This window comes from Pristis pectinata, chromosome 6 (assembly GCF_009764475.1).
Source record: "Pristis pectinata isolate sPriPec2 chromosome 6, sPriPec2.1.pri, whole genome shotgun sequence".
Classification (NCBI taxonomy): domain Eukaryota; kingdom Metazoa; phylum Chordata; class Chondrichthyes; order Rhinopristiformes; family Pristidae; genus Pristis; species Pristis pectinata.
In genome coordinates, this window is record NC_067410.1 from 93,359,023 (window position 1) to 93,380,849 (window position 21,827).

Sequence of the window (21,827 nt, forward strand, 5' to 3'; positions counted from 1 at the left end):
AGCCACCAAGTGATGTTCACATAAAAAGCTTAGAGAGGGCTGAACTTTTAGCATGAATGCAACCTTATAAACCTTGGCATTCAAATGAAAGATTCTTCATACCTGAACATTCAAGAGTCATTCAGAAAGTTATGGGCCTTTTATTTAAAAAAAAACTAGAGGGATGTAGGATTGCTGCATATAATATTAAATGGGTCCCATCATTATGCCCGATACTTTCGAGTAACCCAGCAATCTGGCAAACGTAAAACTAATTGAATTCCACGTCTTTCTGTAAAAGTGTCAGTTTCTTGATTTGTGCATCTCCTAATAGGTAGGTCATTCCATTAGGATGGGAAAACAGGTAAATTAGTCCCACTTAGAACTCACCTCAAAGTTGTTGGTATGCATGTTGCATCAGAATTTCTCAAAAATCAGCAAGTTAATTTGAAATCATTTGCTTTTACTTAACAATTAAAGGAAAACAGTTGATATTTTAGATTATGCATGTTTCTTCTTTTTGTCATAGTGGCAAGGGATTCTTTAAAAATGCTGAACAAATGAACCTTCCAGATTCTGAAAGATTTCGGCCTGATAGAAATAAAGGAGCAAATACAGGTTTGTTTTCATTCGTTATATCCTACAAAGTGTGGCACAGATTACCTCATTTAAATATAAATAATTGCACTTGAACTCTTCTGGTAGAAGCAGATTTATTAGTGAGTTTCTAAATGAAATTGGGTATATATTTGAAAAAGGAAAGAATGCATGGCCATAGAGAGGAGTTGGGTGAATGGGAATAATTCTGCTTTTATATATTCATTAGATGTGGATATAACTGACAAGGCCAACATTTACTGCCCATTTCTAGTTGATCTAGTTGTGGTAAAGTACCACCTCACACAACTGCATTCCATGATGCAAAGTACTGTTACATAGGAAGTTTCAAGATTTTTATCCAGTAACTATGACCAACAATATGTATATTTCCAAGGCAGCTGACTGTACAACTTAGAGGGTAACTTGCAAGTGGAGGCATTCTTCGTTATTTCTCACTGTTGCTGCTCTTGGAATACTCTTTGACACTGCTTATTGAACTAAGATTGATTCTTAAAATGTTGTTAGTAGAATGGGCCTTAAGGATGCAAACAGTAATGGAATGCTATGCTTCATAGCAATACTTCGTATGGTAATGGTACCTCACAGATCAACAATTCTCGGCGACCAGATTTCTTCTGAATTGGTCACATTGAGCATATTGATAGTATGACACAACATGATGAAAGTTGTCCTTTGTGTGAAAAAGTAACCTCACCTCTTTAAAGACTGTGTGCAATAGTTACTCCTACTAACATGGCCATATACAGATGCATCTGCAATGGATAGATTAGTATGGACAAGGACAAGTAAATTTTTCCCATGAGCTGGTTCTGCTGAACCAGTTGCAGATGCATTCTGGGAATGATTTTGTTTCAAGACTTGTTCAATATTAATGCTGCCAAGCAGCTGCTAAGTGATAGACATTAATGAACTCCAGCCACAGTACATTCTGCTTTCCTTCCTGTCCTCAGTGTTTCTTCTAAGTGATATGTTCTGAGATCCCATCACCACAGAGGCCAGTCTTTAGCCAATACAAATCACTTCATGTAGTGAAGTACAGATTCATTTTCTGAGGGAGGGTGGAAGGGGCATAATCAGCAGGAGAGTTCCTTGCCCATTTTTAACCTGTTGCCATGATATTGAGCTGTGATTTAATGAAGATTGCAGAAGGTCCTGGAGAAGCATTGGACTTATTTAAAGGTGAGGTGCCAATCTACTAAAGCTGCAATATGGGACCTCTTGCTGTAGGTAAGTAATCTGTGATAAATGACAAAAATAGCATAAAATTGAAGGAGCTATTGATCTAATGACCAATACAACAGATCAAAATAGCAGCATCACTGTGTTTAGTCATAAGTGGTGGTGTTTCATTAATAGGAGGAGGAAACTCTAAGACAGTCCTCATCTTCACCAGTATGAGTTGAAAGGAGGTTAAAGCACTCAATTATGTGAAGATAAAAGTGAATAGATGATCCATCTTGTCTTTCTCCTGAGATCCCACCATTACAGAAATGTTTTCAGCCTTTCAAATTCGTTCATGTGATGTCTAGAAATCATTAACAGCACTGAATATAGCAAAGGCTATGAAAACAGACAAGATTCCAAATGTGGTGCTGAAGACCTGTGCTCTAGAGCCAGCTGCAACACTAGCTAACAATATCGGCATCTACCCAACAATGCGGAAAATTGCCAGGGTACATCTGTTCACAAAAAGGACAAATCCATTCTGGGCTATTTACTAACCAGTCTGTCTACACTCAGTGATCAGCAGCATGATGGGAAAGTGTCACTTGATTGAGCTTTTCAAACATTTCAATACTAATCTTTTCTGGTTCTTTTTTCAGATTTGAACGGTCTATGGTTATATCAACTGAATCAGAATAATTCACAGATCAATTACAGAGCAAAATGTTTGCAATGGTATTATTTGGAGCCATCTCCATCTCAGTGGAACCAAGGTTTACCTGCTTGTCCATGCACCTTTTCCCAAGGACAGCTTGATAAGCAATTCCAGTTCTTTAAATCTGGTATGGATTTCTTTTGCTACTGTTAAATACAATTATTTGATTATTATTTCTTTCAGAATGGAATTGACCGAATTGGTTAAAATGCAGTGTTAAGCAGGTTATATTGTTCATGACGTGTACTTATAATGGTTAAGATCACCCTGTTTTTAAAGTACATTCTCAGGCTTCTTTATGTGCTAAGAAACTGCTTTAATGTCAAAAATAACTGAATCCCATGCGGTGAACACAGCATTACATGTAAATGTATTTTCAATTAAAGTTATTTTCCCTAAATATATATAGATTTAAATACTATCTTCACAGAATATAGTAAACCAGAAAGAGTGCAGGAAAGATTTACAAGGATGTTGCCAGGACTGGAGGGACTGAGTTATAGGGAGAGGTTGGACAGGCTAAGACATTATTCCTTGGAGCATAGGAAATTGAGAGATGATCTCATAGATGTGTATAAAATCATGAGGGGCACTTATAAGGTGAATGCACTCAGTTTTTTTCCCAAGGTTGGGGAATCGAGAACTGGAGGGCATAGGTTTACGTTGAGAGGGGAAAGATTTAATAGGAACTTGAGGGGCAACTTCTCTACACAAAAAGTGGTATGTATTTGGAATGAGCTGTCACAGGAAGTGGTTGAGGCAGATACAGTAACAATTTATAGAAGACAGTTGGGACAGTCACATGGATTGAAAAGGTTTTGAAGGTTATGGGCTAAACACTGGCAAAAGGGACTAAATTGGATGGGGATCTTGGTCGGCATTGACCAGTTGGGCCAAAGGATCTATTTCCATGCTGTATAACTCTATGAGAAAGCAAGGCTATTGACAGGAAAGTTGATGGTCACTATTTGTATCTGATATTGAAAGATGGTACTTCTGATTTATCAAGGAAACTGCAGTTATGTTGCATTTATATGATTAATAATGTTATCTTTTTGTTACATTTCCACAGATACTTCAAATAAGATTCTTCGTAAAACCAGCGAAAATAAATTTAATGCTGGCCAAAGATGTATCTACACTAAGAAGGGGAGTTTTATTGAAGGTTGGCAGGAACGGTACTGGGTACCAATTACACAGTCACCCTCATCAACCAAGAACCAACGTAGGCTTTCACTTCAAGTTGCTGCTGAATATTTTTAAATTTTATAAGCCTATTTAATCACATACATGTGTAAATCTTCTCTCGTAGAATTCGACCTAGAGCCATATAATTGGTGTTGTGAAAAGGTTGATGATCCTAAGTTCTGTGACTGTTATGAAGAGAAAAGACCAAGCATTACCTGTAAGGAATACAGGCCTCCAGGTCAAGGTAACTGACTTTATTTAAATAAGAAAACTGATTATCTCTGCAGAAATTACAGTACTGAAAATTGATTGTAATGCAGTAGTCTTTTCCAATATAAAACATAGAACTTTACAGCACAGTACAGGCCCTTCAGCCCATGATGTTATACCGACCTTTTGACCTACTCTAAGATCAATCTAACCATTCCCTCCCACATACCCCTCCATTTTTCTATCATCCATGTGCCTATCTAAGAGTCTCTTAAACGTCCCTAATGTACCTGCTTCTAGCACGCACCCACTACTATCTGTGTATAAAAAAAAATTAGCTCTGATATACCCCCGTGCCTTCCTCCAATCACCTTAAAATTATGCCCCCTCATGTTAGCCATTTCCACCCTGGGAAAAAGTCTCTGGCAGTCCACATGATCTGTTGCCTCTTATCATCTTGTACACCTCTAACAGATCACCTCTCATCCTCCTTCACTCCAAAGAGAAAAGCCCTAGCTCGCTCAACCTATCCTCAAGAAATCATCATAGAATCAATGAACAGTACAACACAATACAGGCCCTTCGGCCCACAATGTTGTGCTGACCTTTAAACCTCACCTAAGACTATCTAACCCCTACCTCCCACATATCCCTCTATTTTAAATTCCTCCATATGCTGATCTAGCAATCTCTTGAATTTGACCAATGTACCTGCCTCCACCACCACCCCAGGCAGTGCATTTCCATGCCCCAACCACTCTCTGGGTAAAAAAATCTTCCTCTGATATCTCCCTTGAACTTCCCACCCATTACTTTAAAGCCATGCCCTCGGGTATTGAGCATTGGTGCACTGGGAAAGAGGCACTGGCTGTCTACTCTATCTATTCGTCTTAATATTTTGTATACCTCTTATCATGTCTCCCCTCATCCTCCTCCTCTCCAAAGAGATAAGCCCTAGCTCCCTTAGTCTCTCCTCATAATCCATACTCTCCAAACCAGGCAGCATCCCGGTAAATCCCCTCTGCACCCTTTCCAACGCTTCCACATCCTTCCTATAATGAGGCGACCAGAACTGGACACAGTGCTCGAAGTGTGGTCTAACCAGAGTTTTGTAGAGCTGCATCATTACCTCGTGGCTCTTAAACTCAATCCCATGACTTATGAATGCTAATATCCCATAAGCTTTCTTAACTACCCTATCCACCTGTAAGGCAACTTTCAGGGATCTGTGGATATGAACCCCCAGATCCCTCTGCTCCTCCACAATACCCAGAATCCTGCCATTAACTTTGTACTCCGCCTTGGAGTTTGTCCTTCCAAAGTGTACCACCTCACACTTCTCTGGATTGAACTCCATCTGCCACTTCTCAGCTCAGCTCTGCATCCTATCAATGTCCCTCTGCAATGTTCAACAATCCTCCACACTATCCACAACACCACCAACCTTTGTGTCATCTGTAAACTTGCTAACCCACCCTTCTACCCCCTCATCCAAGTCATTAATAAAAATCACGAAAAGCAGAGGTCCCAGAACCGATGCTTGCAGGACACCACTAGTCACAGCCCTCCAATCCAAATGCACTCCCTCCACCACAACCCTCTGCTTTCTACAGGTAAGCCAATCCTGAATCCACACGGCCAAGCTTCCCTAGATCCCATGCCCTCTGACCTTCTGAAGAAGCTTACCATGTGGAACCTTGTCAAGTGCCTTACTAAAATCCATGTAGACCACATCTACTGCACTACCCTCATCAATCTGCCTGGTCACCTCCTCAAAGAACCCTATCAGGCTTGTGAGACGTGATCTGCCCTTCACAAAGCCATGCTGGCTGTCCCTGATCAGACCATGATTCTCCAAATGCCCATAGATCCTTTCTCCAAGAATCCTTTCCAACAGCTTTCACACCACAGATGTAAGGCTCATTGGTCTATAATTCCCTGGACTATCCCTACTACCTTTTTTGAATAAGGGGACAACATTTGCCACCCTCCAATCCTCCGGTACCATTCCCGTGGACAACAAGGACTCAAAGATCCTAGCCAACAGTTCAACCATCTCTTCCCTCACCTCGCGGAGCAGCCTGGGGAATATTCCGTCAGGCCCCAGCTAGTTATCTGTCCTAATATTTTCTAACAGCTCCAACACATCCTCTCTCTTGACATCAACATGCTCTAGAACATTAACCTTACCAACACTGTCCTCAGCGTCATCAAGGCCCCTCTCCTTGGTGAATACTGAAGAGAAGTATTCACTGAGGACCTCACCCACTTCCACAGCTTCCAGGCACATCTTCCCACCTTTGTCTCTAATCGGTCCTACCTTTACTCTTGTCATCCTTCTGCTCTTCACATAAGTGAAAAATGCCTTGGGGTTTACCTTAACCCTACTTGCCAAGGCCTTTTCATGTCCCCTTCTCACTCTCCTCAGTCCCTTCTTAAGTTCCTTCCTTGCTACCCTATATTCCTCAAGAGACCTATCTGATCCTTGCTGCCTAAATCTTATGTATGCTTCCTTCTTCCTCCTAACTAGATGTTCCACCTCTCTTGTCACCCATGGTTCCTTCACCCTGCCATTCTTTCTCTGCCTCACCGGGACAAATTTATCCCTAACATCCTGCAAGAGATCCCTGAACAATGACCACATCTCCATGGTACACTTGCCTTCAAAAATGTCATCCCAATTCGCACTTTCAAGTTCTAGCCTTATAGCCTCATAATTTGTCCTTCCCCAATTAAATATCTTCCCGTCCTCTTTGCTCCTATCCTTGTCCATGACAATGCTAAAGGTTAGGGATCGGTGGTCACTGTCCCCCAAATGCTCACCCACTGAGAGATCTGTCACCTGATCTGATTCATTACCTAATACTAGATCTAATATGGCATTCCCTCTAGTCGGCCTGTCAACATACTGTGACAGGAATCCATCCTGGACACACTTAACAAACTCAGCCCTGTCTAAACCTTTCGTACTAAGCAGGTGCCAATCAATATTTAGGAAGTTGAAATCTCCCATGACAATAACCCTGTTATTCTTGCACCTTTCCAAAATCTGCCTCCCAATCTGCTCCTCAGTATCCTTGCTGCTACCACGGGGCCTGTAGAAAACTCCCAGTAGAGTAACTGCTCCTTTCTTGTTCCTAATTTCCACCCATACTGACTCTAGAGAGGGTCCTTCTACATTATCCACCTTTTCTGCATCCCAGACCAGTAATGCCTCCCCTCTTCCTCTTCTTCCCCCCTCCCTATCCCTTTTAAAACACTGAAATCCAGGAATATTCAGTATCCATTCCTGCCCTGGTGACAGCCAAGTCTCTGCAAGAGCCACAATATCATAGTTCCATGTATTTATCCAAGCTCTCAGCTCATTACCCTTATTCCTGATACTGCTTGCATTTAAGTAAATGCACTTTAGCCCATCCAACCTTCTACTTTTATACCCTATACTCTGCTTCTCCTTCCTCAAAGCCTCTCTATATGTTCGATCTGGCTTTACTTCATGCACTTCTTCCACTGACCTATCCTTCCGGTTCCCATCCCCCTTGCAAACTAGTTTAAACCCTCCCGAACCACACTAGCAAACCTGCCTGCAAGGATATTGGTCCCCCTCGAGTTCAGGTGTAACCCATCCATTCTGTACAGGTCCCACCTTCCCCAGAAGAGATCCCAATGATCCAAAAGTCTAAAACCTTGCCCCCTGCACCAATTCCTCAGCCACGCATTCATCTGCCATCTCCTCCTATTCTTACCTTCACTATCACATGACACTGGCAGCAATCCTGAGATTGCTACCCTTGAGGTCCTGTTCTTCAGCCTTCTGCCTAGCTCCGTAAACTCACTTTTCAGAACCTCATCCCCCTTCCTACCTATGTCTCTCCAATCCAGGTAGCATCCTGATAAATCTCCTCTGCACCCATTCTAAAGCTTCCACATCCTTCCTATAGTGAGGCGACCGGAACTGAACACAATAGTCTACGTGTGGTCTAATCAGGGTTTTATAGAGCTGCAACATTACCTCACAGCTCTTGAACTCAATACCCTGAATAATGAAGGCCAACACGCAATATGCCTTCTTTACAACCCTGTCAACTTGCGTGGCAACTTTGAGGGATCTATGGATTTGGACCCCAAGGTCCCTCTGTTCCTTCACACTGCTAAGAATCCTGCCATTAACCTTGTATTCAGCCTTCAAATTCAAAGTGAATCACTTCACACTTTTCCAGGTTTAATTCCATCTGCCACTTCTCAGCCCAGCTTTGCGTCCTGTTGTAACCCTCAACAACCTTCTACACTGTTCACAACACCACCAACCTTCATGTCATCTGCAAACTTACTAACCCACTTTTCCAATTCCTCATCCAAGTCATTTATAAAAATCATAAAGAGCTGGGGTCTCCTGCGGAACACCACTGGTCACCAACTTAGGAAGCAGGAAAGCAAGAGGACCGACTAAGCAGAATACGCTCCATCTACAACCACCCTCTGCCAATTCCGAAACCACACAGCCTTCTGACCTTCTGAATGAGTCTATCATGGTGAACCTTATCAAACGTCTTACTAAAGTCCATATACACCACATCCACTGCTCTGCCCTCATCCATGTGTTTTGTCACGTCCTCAAAGAATTCAATCAGGCTTGTGAGGCATGACCTGCCCCTCACAAAGCCATGCTGACTATCTCTAATCAGACTATGCTTCTCCAAGTGCTCATAAATCCTAAGAATCTTTTCCAATAATTTGCCCACCACTGGAGTAAGACTCACTGGTCTATAATTCCCAGGGTTATCCCTACTCCCTTTCTTGAACAAAGGAATAACATTTGCCACCCTCCAATCATCTGGTACTACTCCTGTGTAAACTTCCATATGTCAAGCTCAATTTATGTTGAAAAGGAACTTGCATTTGGGGAATATGTTTTCTTTTACACTGGTTACAAATGTTATTTTGTCACATTAGTTGTGTCATCCATAATTGGTACAGATCAAAAACCAGCATACTCTTGCACTACAAAAGCACAGAACAGCAACATAAATATTTTAAAAGCCATGCTAAATTATATCAATACCATAACAAAAAAAGAACAGCCTTGTTTAAAAGAACACAATTAATCATACCTGTCAGAAATTCATGTATCTGAATCGCAATCAGTTGTAGAATTAGCAACAGTGCCACTCCTGCATCACCTTTAGTACAGGTCTGACTCCATTAGTACACTGAACATGATCCCTATCAGCAGGGTCTACCACATTTAGCTTTCCCCTGCCCACTCTGTCCCTTGTATGCAAAGGTACTGCTTCTGCCCAAGCATCATAATTTAATCATTCCTCCATCAGAGGCTGTTCTCACCTGCACAGCTCTTTTAATTGCATATCTGCCAGGCTACCACTGCTCCATCCAAGCCGCAGCAGAGACTGTGTTAAAGTCAGTGGCCTGCATTCCATCCCACTCATTCCCCTCCCCCTCTGGTCTGTTTGTTCCCCCAGTTTCATTTCAGCATAGTCTCAGTAATATACTTAATCCTTACTTTGTCTGTTTAACACGGCAAGAGATTGACCAGTTGGTATTAAAAAGAACAAGGTGTCATTTTAATTCCTTTTTTCAAAAAAATTATGCTGTACTCTCAAAGCAGAACTTTTGAAACAATTCTGCTTCATACATATAAGGTTTAGAATTGGACTCATTGATTTGAGGGCATAAATAACAATGTGTTTTTAGGCTATTGGCTGAAAAACTCAGTTGATAGAAATTTTAATTTAAATTGTCTTAATTTTTTGAAGTATAACATATTACTAAATCTTCACACATTATTTTTGTGTGTTTCTGTGGTAGGGTTGGGGAATGGAGATCCCCACTTATTCACTTTAGATGGACTTTCCTATACTTTCAATGGCCGTGGGGATTTTGTGTTACTTAATATTAATGAATCCAATGATAGAACCATTTTTAAGCTTCACGGACGCACAGTTCAAACTGGTACAGCTAACGCCACAAACTTTGAAGCCTTTGCAGCCCAGCATATATCAAGCAAACCAATCACAGTGAGTACCTCTGTTGTATAAGAACAGCGTCAGACCTAATTAATGATAATGCATCCTCGACTTGTCAGCTAAGGCATGTGCATCTAAATTGTTAAGGATGTTCATTCTGTCAGAATTGTTAGCCCTGTAACTATTGTTTTATTAATGATGATTTCTTGACAGGTCCAGATGACTTTGAATGGTGATGATTCAGTTGATGTGCGATTAAATAATAGTATGGTGCAATTCTCTTCTCCTACTGAAGGTAAGATAAATATATTTTTATTGTTTCAAAAATATACAGTTTACCTGTATAAAAAAATTCTCTGTTTAAAGTTTCTATCTATTGTAAATCAAACAATAAAACGTAATTAAACTTGAGCAATATACTTTATTGAAAGATTTACTGTACCCACCAACATCCATCTCCAAAAATGCAATCTCCTGATGTATTGCTGCAGTCTAGACATAAGATTAATAGTATTTTGTTCTCCTGATTTCTTGGCATAGCCCAAAGTATTAATGGAGTCATCAGCCAGGGTCCATTGCCATTACATGGGGCAGGAAATAGAAACAGCTGCTGGATTAGACAGGTTGAAACTCTCTAGTCTGGCACCCTTGGGAGCACAGATACAGAAACATATGCCTAACTCCAAGGCTTGCCCGTTCAATCTGCATATTTATTGCCAGCCATGTAAAGTTGAATAAAGCTTAAAACAGAAAATAAAACTACCATTAATGCCATCAGAAATAGTTTTTATTATTTCATGAAATATAATATGAAGCTTGCAACTGAAAAGATATACTCTGCTTTCATTTAAACTTAATGTTGTTGAAACATAGGTATAATAAAGTTTAAAACAAAATAAATATAAATAAACTTGGCGGCCTGACACTTCTAATACAGCTGCCCTGGAGGCCACTCTGCAAACTAATGGCACCAGATTAAAAATATGCTGGACCAGAGACTTTCTACCTTTGGTTCAAGAAAGAAATTAGCAACAAGAAAGCCAAAGATTCCAAACAGTATTCCTTAAAAGGTGCAGATAAACAAAAATAAAAAGTTACAATTCTGTCTTTAGCCATCAGTGGTAGGGCTTCTGGGGCTTGACCACACAAATTTACTCCTGGGGATTATTACGTCAACAAAGGTATAGGCAGGCAGAATCCCACCACATTTTCCTTTCTCTCCTCATTTCTAGTAAACTCTTGTTATGACAGTGTTTTTAGATGCATAAAAGGTAAGAGAGAGGCAAGAGTGGACATTGGACCACTGGAAAATGATGCTGGAGAAGTAGGAATAGAGAGCAAAGAAATGGCAGAGGAACTGAATAGATCCTTTGCGTCAGTCTTCATAATGGAAGACACCGCTAACATGCTAGAAATTCAACAGAGGGGGCAGAGATGAGTGTAGTGGCCAATACTAAAAAGAAGGTGCTGGGGAAGCTGAAAGGCCTGAAGGTGGATAGATGGACTACACCCCAGGGTTCTGAAAAAGGTAGCTGAAGAGATTGTGGAGGCAATAGTAGTGATCTTTCAAGAATCACTGGAGTCAGGAAGGGTCCCAGAGGACTGAAAAATCACAAATATAACACCCCTGTTTAAGAAGGGAGGGAAGCAAAAGATAAGAAATTATAGGCTGGTTAGGCCGACCTCAGTTGTTGGTATTAAAGAGCTCATTATTATAGATAAAATTTTGGAGTACTTGGAAGTACATAATAAAATAAGGCAAAGTTAGCATGGTTTCCTTAAGAGGAGATCTTACCTGCCAAATCTGTTGGAATTCTTTGAGGAGGCAACAAGCAGATTAGACAAAGGAGAATCAGTTGATGTTATTTACTTGGATTTTCAGAAGGCCTTTGGCAAGGTGCCGCACATGAAGCTGCTAAACAAGATAAGAACCATCGGTGTTAGAGGCAAGGTACTAGCATGGATAGAAAATTGGCTGACAGGCAGAAGGCAGAGACTGGAGATAAATGGGAATATGTTGCCACAGAGGGCTGTGGAGGCCAAGTCATTGGGTGTATTTAAGGAAGAGGTTAATAGGTGCTTGATTGGTAAGGGGGTTAAGGGTTATGGGGAGAAGGTGGGAGAATGGGATTGAGAGGAAAACAAATCAGCCATGATTGAATGGGGGAGCAGACTCAATGGATCGAATGGCCTGGTTCTGCTCCTATATCTTATGATCTTATAACTTTTGCAATTGTCTTTTGGAGCTGAATTGTAAGTCCTGGAGTAGCCTTTTGTGAGTCAAGGTTCAATATCCTCTCCCACTGCTTCCACTTGCCCTTCTCTTCCCCCCCCCCCCCCCAACCCATACTCATCCCTGTCCCCCTCTGTTTCCCCTTACCCCACTTTCCCATTCCCCTCTCTGCTCATCCCCTCTGGGCCCACAGAACAAGTAACCTCTCATGTGCCAGGTAAGTAGTAGGATCTCACCTGACTCGATCAACTTTGACAGGATCAGCAGTGGAGATCTGTATTTTCCATTCCTTGACCAGAGTGTGGCATGCATTAACCTTTTGCACCACTTAAGATGCCAGTCAGAAATAAAGGTAAATGTCTTGCTCTCATTCTTTCAGCAATTTTTGCATGTTGCCTAAGTTTGCTTGAAATTCCAGTGTGTGACGTTAAATTATGGCAACCTCAATACAAAGTGCAATAGCAATGTCTACAAAGTGCTGTTGGTAATATTAAGGAAGGACTAATTTAAAATATCATTTGATGTTCTTCCTGATTTATAAAGGGCAGTAATCCTTACCAAATACCAGAGAAAAGAATGTGATTATAATTAATTCAGCTTTCTTCTACTAATATTGCTGGTTGTCATTTCTAGGCTTAGTATTTTTTGGATGCCCTTTGTGTTAGATGAAAGATTGATCTCCTTGAACATTCAGGTGTGTTATTTATCCTTACAGATAATAAAGAAGTATATTATGAAGATACCCTTTATCTGGAGAAAAATGGAAACTCATCAATAGTTGCTTTATTTGAGGATGGAATTTCATTAACAGTAACAGCAAGATTTAAAATGTTAACTATAGTAACCAGTTTACCAAAAATATATATGAACAAAACAGAAGGTCTTCTTGGTAAGTCAACTTTTGCTGATGACACATTTGGGTACCGACACATTTGGGTACCAACGCATATATGGTTTTTGTTATGATGGGTGTGTACCCCTTTAAAAATTCTTGTATCTGGCCAACTTGTCACTGTTATTGATATATTGTTTCATTGTAGATCTTGCTAGAGAGATTGTGTACCAAAACATAACGAAATTTAGGAATATTAAGGATGAAAATTAAAGATGTGATTGTGCTAAAGATAGTGCAGAAGAGATTCACCAGCATGTTGCATAGGTTGCATGACTTTAATTATTAGGAGAGATTGAATAGGCTGGGCTTGTTTCCCCTGGAGTGAAGGAGGTTGAGGGGTGACCTGACAGAAATATATAAGATTATGAGGAGAATAGATAGAATAGATGATAAAAATCTTTTTCCCTTATCAAAAACAAGAGGGCATAGGTTTAAGGTGAGATTAAGGAGTTTTAAAGGGGTTCTGAGGGATTAGTTTTTTAACACCATGGTTGATATCTGGAACACGCTGCCAGAGGTGGTGGAATCAAATGCAATTACTATGTTTAAGAGGTACTTAATTCGACAAAGCCTAGAAGTATACGGTCCTAATGCAGGCAAATGGGATTGGTGTAGGTGGACAAGAAAGGTCGGCATGGATGTGGTAAGCCAAAGGGCCATTTCTGTGTTGTAAGATTCTATGACTCTATAAATGTTTCTTTCCACAATACAAGTTATTTTTATAATTGAAGTACCTTTGTTTGCTAATTTAAATTGGGTTTATTTGAGTCATGGTCATTGACTTCAGGAAGCAGGGTGGAGTATCAATGGTGCTGAGGTGGAGACGGTTGAGAGCTTCAAGTTCCTAGGTATAAATATCACCAATAGCTTGTCCTGGTCCAACCATATAGACACTGTAGCCAAGAAAGCTCACCAGTACATCTACTTCCTCACAAGGCTAAGGAAATGTGGCATGTCCCTGATGAACCTCACCAATTTTATTGATGCACCATAGAGAGCATCCTATCTGGATGCATCATGGCTTGGCGTGGCAACTGCTCTATCCAAGGCGTCAAAAAAATTTCAGGGAGTTGTGAATACAGCCCAGTCTATCACGAAAACCAGCTTCCCCTCCATTAACTCTGTCTACACCACCTTCTGCCTCAGTAAAGTAGTCAACGTAATCAAAGACTGCTCCCACCCTAGTTATTCTCTTTTCTCCCCCCTTCCATCAGGCAGAAGATACAAAAGCTTGAAATCATGTACCATCGGGCTCAAGAACTGCTTCTGTCCCACTGTTATAAGACTGTTAAACAGACCTCTTGTATGATAAAAATGAACTCTTGATCTCTCAGTGTACCTCGTCATGGCCCTTGCACCTTATTTGCCTACCTGTACTGTACTTTCTCTTTAACTATAACACAATATTCTGTATTCTGTTATTGCTTTTCCTTTTGCACTACTTTGGTGTACTTGCATTTGGAATGATCTGTCTGGGTAGTATGCAAAACAAAGCTTTTCACTGTATATTGGTACATGTTACAATAATAAACCAATTCCAATTCATGCAGTATGGAAACAGGCCCTTTGGCCCAGGGAGTCAATGCCAACCGTCACACACCCATTTACTCTAATCCCAATTGGTTCTCCTCAGATTCTACCACTCACCTACATTGTATGGGAAATTTACAGTGGCCTATTAACGTACTAACCTGCAGGTCTGTGTGATGTGGGAGAAAGCCAAAGCACCTTTGGGGAAACTCATGTGATTACAGGGAGAAGGTGTAAACTTCTCACAAACAGCAGGGTGCTGGAACTGTGAGACAGCAATTCTATTAGTTGTGGCACTCTGCCACCCTAGCTATCCTCCAGTTTCTTAGGGAGTAAATGACAGAAACTGCTGAGCCAGGTGCTCTTCAAATTTGGAACATACATTTCACATAGATAAACTGGCTGCCCCCGGAACTCTCTGCGCAAAAGATACTGTACATTTCACTGTGTGTTTCGATGTGACTAATAAAGATATCTAATCTAATCTACTCCTTGATCAATTTAACATTTTATGTTTCCATATGAAAGTTATCTAACTTTAATTCTTATATTACCTTTTGTTAAATCAATCCAAAAACAATCAAAGAAGTAGCACTGTAAGACGTACCTGTACATAAAGATCTGTTAAAAACATACTGGTTGTAACACAAAATATCTGACCATATTCCTGCATAACATCCTTAAAGATTCTATAAGCTGTTTCAACTTTAGTTCTAAAACTTGATTAATTTCTAAATTTATCAGCCTTTTTCCATCACCATAAATGAAAATCTGGGTAAACCTATGATCGAGTTTGTAATTTTAAAAAGTAGAGTCAGTTCAGGTGATAATTGAACAAACTGCAGCCTTTCAAATTTGCCACGTTTTGTTTTGTAAAATCTTTGTTAAAATTCAAACCTGTTGCAAATGTATTTTTTTTTTGCTTCTAGGATTGTGGAATGATAAACAAGATGATGATTTCAAAATGCCCAACGGGTCTTTTATTCCAGCAAACAGCACAGACTCTATACTTTTCAGTTATGGATTAACATGTGAGTTCTAAAATTATATGCCATAGGCAAAATATTTGCATGGGAAAATTAAAACTTTCTCTATACCAACAGAATGCACTTTCACTTTTTGTGCATGCAGTATAGTGTCCATCAGCCTCTTTGTTTACATATCAATATCTTTACCAATAGGGGAAGTGCCCAGTGACCAGTCCATTTTCACAACTCAAAACGTAGCGTCAAAAGCTACAGATAGTTTGTTTACACCTCAATTTTTGGATGAGCTCCGACAGAATATGACCTTGTACAACATGTTTGCCACGGATTGCAACAACAACACTCAATGTATTTATGATGCATTAAGTACAGGAAATAAAGAAATTGGGTTATCTACAGCAGAAACAATCAGAAAATTGATAGAAGATGTGAAAATACTAAGTAAGCAATTTATTATTATTCAAAATATAAAAAGCTGTTATTTCATGCGTGTGTGCATTTGCCTGCATAAGGTACAAAGGAAACTTGCCAGACACATTACACCCAATATTTGTTTGTAAACTTAGTATCCTGAGTAGATCTTCGTGTCTTGAAAGTAGGTAATTTGTCTGAGAAAGTTTGAGTTGTGATGTACATGCCTGACATGATTATTATAATAATGACAAATGAAACATGTATCACTGTGATTATTTAATTATTTATTTCACATTTTTCATCCAATTATAGATTCATTTCCTCCTACAATTGAAGGAACTAGTATGATTTCTACAAAGCTGTTTGAACAAGTAATTAGTTACTACACAGCAACACAACAAACTGGAAGTGATGTTGTATTTACCCCTTACATATCCCAGGATCTAAATATAACAGGTAATATTTTACTAAATATTGTGTTCATTGCAAAACAATTATTTATCAAAACAGGCTTATTATTTGGGTTCAACTCAACTTAAGACAAATGAGTCAAATGCAACTTCTCTCTAACACTTTTAAGTCAAAATAGGCCTGATAGTCTTAATAAGACTCTGGTAAAGATGTGTTTACAGAATAAAATTTCTCATAGGTCTGCAGAAAGTAAAATAGCATTCAGCATAGTCCAAATAATCATACTGTTGCAAGAGGAGCTATTGCTTAGTGAGGATAGGGAACATTTTTGGGAGAACAAACTTGAGAAGGTCAGCTCCATCACCTGCCAAAATCTAGTTCCAATAGTGTACCTATAACTTTACCCTTGGTAGGTAATAAAGATCTACAACTTGCAGCTAATATTTGTCCTGATTAAAATGTATATACCTTGAATAATAAACAGCTACCATATTAGACACACCCACTGTTTAAAGAAAAATCTTTGCAAAAATTTTAAATGTTTTACACATTCTGCTAAATGGGGTTACTGAATATGATATTGATGGCTTAATTGATGAAGCCTTATAACATTTATACATGATATCCTGAGATCTTTGATCCTTCTATTTCAGTTGAGTATACATGAGCTTCAACAACCTTTCTTTTATTTTGTAAAATATTAAAATAATAAAACATTAAAATAAACAAGATCAATTGAAACAAAACTATTCTACCTCTTTTGACACCTCTTTTAACCATTTTATTTTTAATTCAATAGAAAATGGAACTTTGATTTGGCTTCCGACAAATAGAAGTGGAATAACAGTAGACGTTGAAGCAGTTGGGTCTAATAACCAATCCTCGGTCATTAGGCCCCAGCTAGTGTTATGTGACTGTGGTGAGAATGGAGAGTGCAATATCAATGAAACCACTCGAATCACTGGTTCATCTGTCTATGTGAGTGCAAATTAAAAGAATAGATTCAGACATAACAATTTTTGTACTATCTTTACTTAAACAGTAGAAAATGAAATTCATTGAAACTCGGGGGGATGGGGGGAATATTTATAGTATGAGAGTTGGAGCAGACAGCTCTCAAATATCAAGGTCAAGGAAACACTATAAGGTCTACCAATTTCATGCTTCTTAAATATACCTGGTCAACCTCAATTTCTTGTCTATTTAGAGATATTGTAACTTGCAGGTTGTCAGCACAAGGACCTTCCCCCATTGAATTATATCATAAGACTACTATCTTCGGTAAAAAGAAGTTGCATCAGATGTCCTAATCTAGTTTGAGTTCCCTTGTATTTGAACTCTGCAAATGAGTATTTTGCTTTCTAAGCTTAACTGCATTGATTTAATTATTATTTGCTCACACACTGGAATTGTGTCACTTGGAATATGAAACTGCCTGTTGTCAACCAAAATTTTGGACAAACGCTTGAAGCTTATCATTCAAGAGTACAAATTAGCAAAATCAATCAGGGTTGTACTAGACAAGCTGAGAATCACCTAGTAAACAAATTCTGTTTATTAATAATAATAATAACTGTTCTATAGACAGATGGTGCACAAGAAATGCCCATGGGCAACTTCTGGCCCTTAAGGTCTTTCTTAGAACATGACTTGAGCTCTAGCCTTTGACGGCAAAACAGGATGTTCTACAGGTCAACTCAGCTTGCTCCCAGGTGGATGCCATTTATCGTGACAATAAAAAACAAAAAATGCTGGAAACACTCAGCAGGTCAGGCAGCATCTGGGGAAATGGAAGCAAATAATCTTTTAGATCGAGAACCGTTTGTCAGAACTAGGAAAGAGAAAAAACAGATTAGTTTGCATTAGCAGAGAATTTGAGGGAAACGTGATAGAACAAAGGGAATAACTCTTAATGGGAACTGTTAGAATAGCAATTAGAAGCCTATCGTCAGTGTAACGTGTTGTTAGTAGCGAGGCTGTGGGGCATGTCCAGCAGGCTAGACTGCACAAATACAAAAAGAAAAACTGTGCCAAAATGGGTAGAAATAGCTAGTTCTGAAACGGCCAGAAAGAAAGTGAATTATCCAAAGTTGGAGAATTTGATATTGAGTCCAGAAAGCTACATTGTGCCCAGACAGAAGATGAGGTACGTGACATGCATAAGTACTAAGGAAAATATCCATATGAATCCCTCGCTACTGGCATCCTTGTTTTGTATTTTACTTTCTTGTAGACCACCTGGTCTGTCTTAATGCATGTTTCCATTTAATTGCTAGACCTAAATGAAACTTGTTTAACGTGTAAAAACTTAACTCAGGAATAATACTTAGACCAAACTAAAATTGTTTTTTTATAGATAGCTGCATGTAGATGTAAAGAAGGATTCACTGGTAGGAGCTGCCGATCTTCGGTAGAACTTTGTCAAGTTCTCACATGCTTCATTGGAGTAAACTGCTCCTCTTCTGGGTGTGGATCATGTCCTGCTGGATTGACTGGGGATGGAATACATTGTTTGGGTGACACATTTTTAATTTTCCTGCTTTTTAAAAAATTGAACAAATCTTGCCATTCTGGAAACACAAATCACACAGATTTTATTCAAGCTCTGTTGTATATATCCCAACAGACATAGATGAATGCAAAGACAAAAACCCATGTTCTCCAAATGCAACATGCACTAATACTCCGAGAAGTTATAATTGTACTTGCAACTCAGGATTTTCAGGTAGGTGTGATCTAAGTAGTATGTAATAAAATTGGGATTTGTCTCAGTATTATTATTGTTCCTTAAACATAATACATTAGTTAAACATGTAGTTCTGGTATAATTTTATAAAGCTATCAAATTATTTTGTATGTGTGCAATTTGTCTACATGTCCATTCGTTCTTAATTAAACTCAAATTGTGGTCCAAGTGTCTCCAGTTGATTGGTTAGTTATTTTTACCCCTTTTCAGGTATTTTTCCCCAAAGGGATGGATGATATGTAAATGTGGTAATGATCTTTTTGTGTTATGTATCTCTTAGACTGCAGTTCTCAAAAATTGCTGCCAGACCCCAGAAAACTCTCACCATGTTTGTGCGTTCTGTTTCCCTATGTTAATTAGGAAATGCAGTATTCAAGGAGAACTCAGAAATCATAGATCAAGTTGAATAAAATGGATTTGCAAATTTAGCAGTAGGATGTAAAGATACTGAGACATACAACATTCCAGCAGGGTGGACCGGAAACCCTCCTGGGAAACCATATGGATGGCAATTTTCTACTTTTCATATTGAATCTTGGGGTTTTCAGCAAGTCTTTAACACCAGATGAAATCCTCTAAACTTTCCGGGCGAATAACTGTGAAGACATGTACCCATAAAAAAAAGGATGGACTATTCAACTGAATTACTTTATGCCTGCATCGACTTAGCAAGTGACAAAAGATTATTTCAGAGTATTACCTAACTATCCTTGAGGTTGTTTACTTTATGGAATGCCTGAAAAAAATGGCATCATGATTATTGTAGGATAAAGCTACTTTCTGAAATTCAAAGACCATAAAGTGGATAAGAGTTTATGGTTAATACACAGTTTACAATAACAAAATCCATCTTTTACACAATTCTAGGCAATGGGACATTTTGCAGTGACATTACTGAATGCTCAGCATGTTCACCCAATGCTGTCTGCAATGAAACAGAAGGGAAATTCAGATGCATTTTTAATGAAGGATTCACAGGCAATATTGTGATTAATGACTTAAGAAATGCTTCTTCAAATTCAGTTTCCATATTTAATTTAAGCCATTTCTAAATGTTAGCTGATCCAAAACATACAGCAGTTATTGCTTCAAAATTTAGCAAGGATTGTGCAGGGTTTTGTCAGCTGTTCCATGTGGTTTCTCAACACAAGAGCTAGCAATTTTCAGAAATTCAGAAGAACTAAATTTACCAGTCAGGTTCTGCAAACTACTACTTGACTGCGTTCTGATCTGGAATAGGGAATCTGCCCCTGATATCAGGAGTTTTGTCACAGGAGTCCAACCAGTTAGTTAACAAAAGTTTCTGTTGGTAATCTGGAAAAAGAAGGGATCTGAATTTTCCTGAGTGGGCGTGCATGCTGGTCAATCTTCCCATTATCCTGAATTTCTCTGGATTTGGAAGGCCAATCTCACTGTCAAAATATTCCTGGAGTTGAGTGCTGGACCCCAAATGACAGCGGGGCTTTGAATGACATTGTAAATGACAGAGGATAGCAAAGCTCAGATGCCACTTTGTCATTTAGATGTCACTTTGTCATCAAAGTACGGGCACCACGATGTTGTGCCAACCTATATAAACCTACCCCACTATCAATCTAACCCTTCCCTCCTACACAGCCCATAACCCTCCATTTTTCTTGTATCCATGTTCTTATCCAAGAGTCTTTTAAATGTCCCTATTGTATCAGCCTTTACCACCAGCCCCGGCAGTGCCTTCCAGGCACCCACCACTCTCTGTGTAAAAGGAAGAACTGACTTCTACCCACACTGACTCAGTAGACAATCCCTCCACAATCCCTGCCCTCCCTTTCTGCAACTGTGATACTTTCCCTGCCATTCCCACCCCCTCTTTTACCCCCCTCCCTATCCCTTCTGAAATATCTAAACCCCAGAACATCAATCAGCCAATCCTGCCCTTGTGACAGCCAAGTCTCTGTAATGGCCACAACATCATAATTCCATGTACTAATTCATGCTCTAAGTTCATCACCCTTATTCTTTATACTTCTCGCATTAAAGTAAACACATTTTAACCCATCCAACTGATTGAATGTCTGCTCTATCCACTTTGCCTATCCTTCCTCACGGTCTCTCTGCACGTTGCATCTACCTTAATGCCAATGCTCCATCATCTGACCTCACACTCTGGTTACCATCCCCCTGCCAATTTAGTTTAAACCCTCCCCAACAGCTCTAGCAAACCTGCCTGCAAGGACATTGGTCTCCCTCGAGTTCAGATGTAACCCGTCCCATTTGCACAGGTCATGCCTTCCCCAGAAGAGATCCCAATGATCCACAAATCTGAAACCCTGCTCCCTGCGCCAACCCTTCAGCCACTCATTCGTCTGCCATATCTTCCTAATCTTACCCTCACTGGCACGTAGCACAGGCAACATTCCAGAGATTACTACCCTTGTGGTCAAGGCAATAGTGGTTTTTCACTATATTTGAAAATGCCTTACAATTAAAAGAACAAATTATATTATACTTTTGGTTTAATTGTTTAAAATATGTTAAGTTAGCTGCAAATCTAAATAATAATTAATAATTTAAAATACAATTAACTCAGATAAGGAAATGTAACTAGTTTTATTCTAATATTTCTTTCTGCTGTCCTACAATTCCTAATGTAAACAAACAGGATCCCAAAACAGCATATTTTAGTGAGAGAAAAGAAAAAGTCTCTCCTTAGGATTGAGATTATTCATCACACTGATTATCTGACATGTTAGTTAAAAGCATTCTCATTAG

At 39.3% G+C, this 21,827-nt stretch overlaps 1 protein-coding gene across 1 annotated transcript in view; it reads left to right on the forward strand.

Moving 5' to 3' along the window:
* LOC127571233 (mucin-4-like) overlaps positions 1–21,827 on the forward strand; it is a 169,334-nt gene that overhangs the window by 122,765 nt on the left and 24,742 nt on the right. Inside the window, exons 41-53 of the mRNA XM_052017430.1 lie at positions 509–597; positions 2,424–2,606; positions 3,552–3,704; positions 3,792–3,911; positions 9,704–9,912; positions 10,075–10,156; positions 12,810–12,983; positions 15,449–15,550; positions 15,701–15,946; positions 16,232–16,375; positions 17,130–17,308; positions 18,687–18,846; positions 18,957–19,055. Coding sequence (XP_051873390.1) covers positions 509–597; positions 2,424–2,606; positions 3,552–3,704; positions 3,792–3,911; positions 9,704–9,912; positions 10,075–10,156; positions 12,810–12,983; positions 15,449–15,550; positions 15,701–15,946; positions 16,232–16,375; positions 17,130–17,308; positions 18,687–18,846; positions 18,957–19,055 — 1,940 coding nt within the window. The remainder of the gene's footprint in view (positions 1–508; positions 598–2,423; positions 2,607–3,551; positions 3,705–3,791; positions 3,912–9,703; positions 9,913–10,074; positions 10,157–12,809; positions 12,984–15,448; positions 15,551–15,700; positions 15,947–16,231; positions 16,376–17,129; positions 17,309–18,686; positions 18,847–18,956; positions 19,056–21,827) is intronic.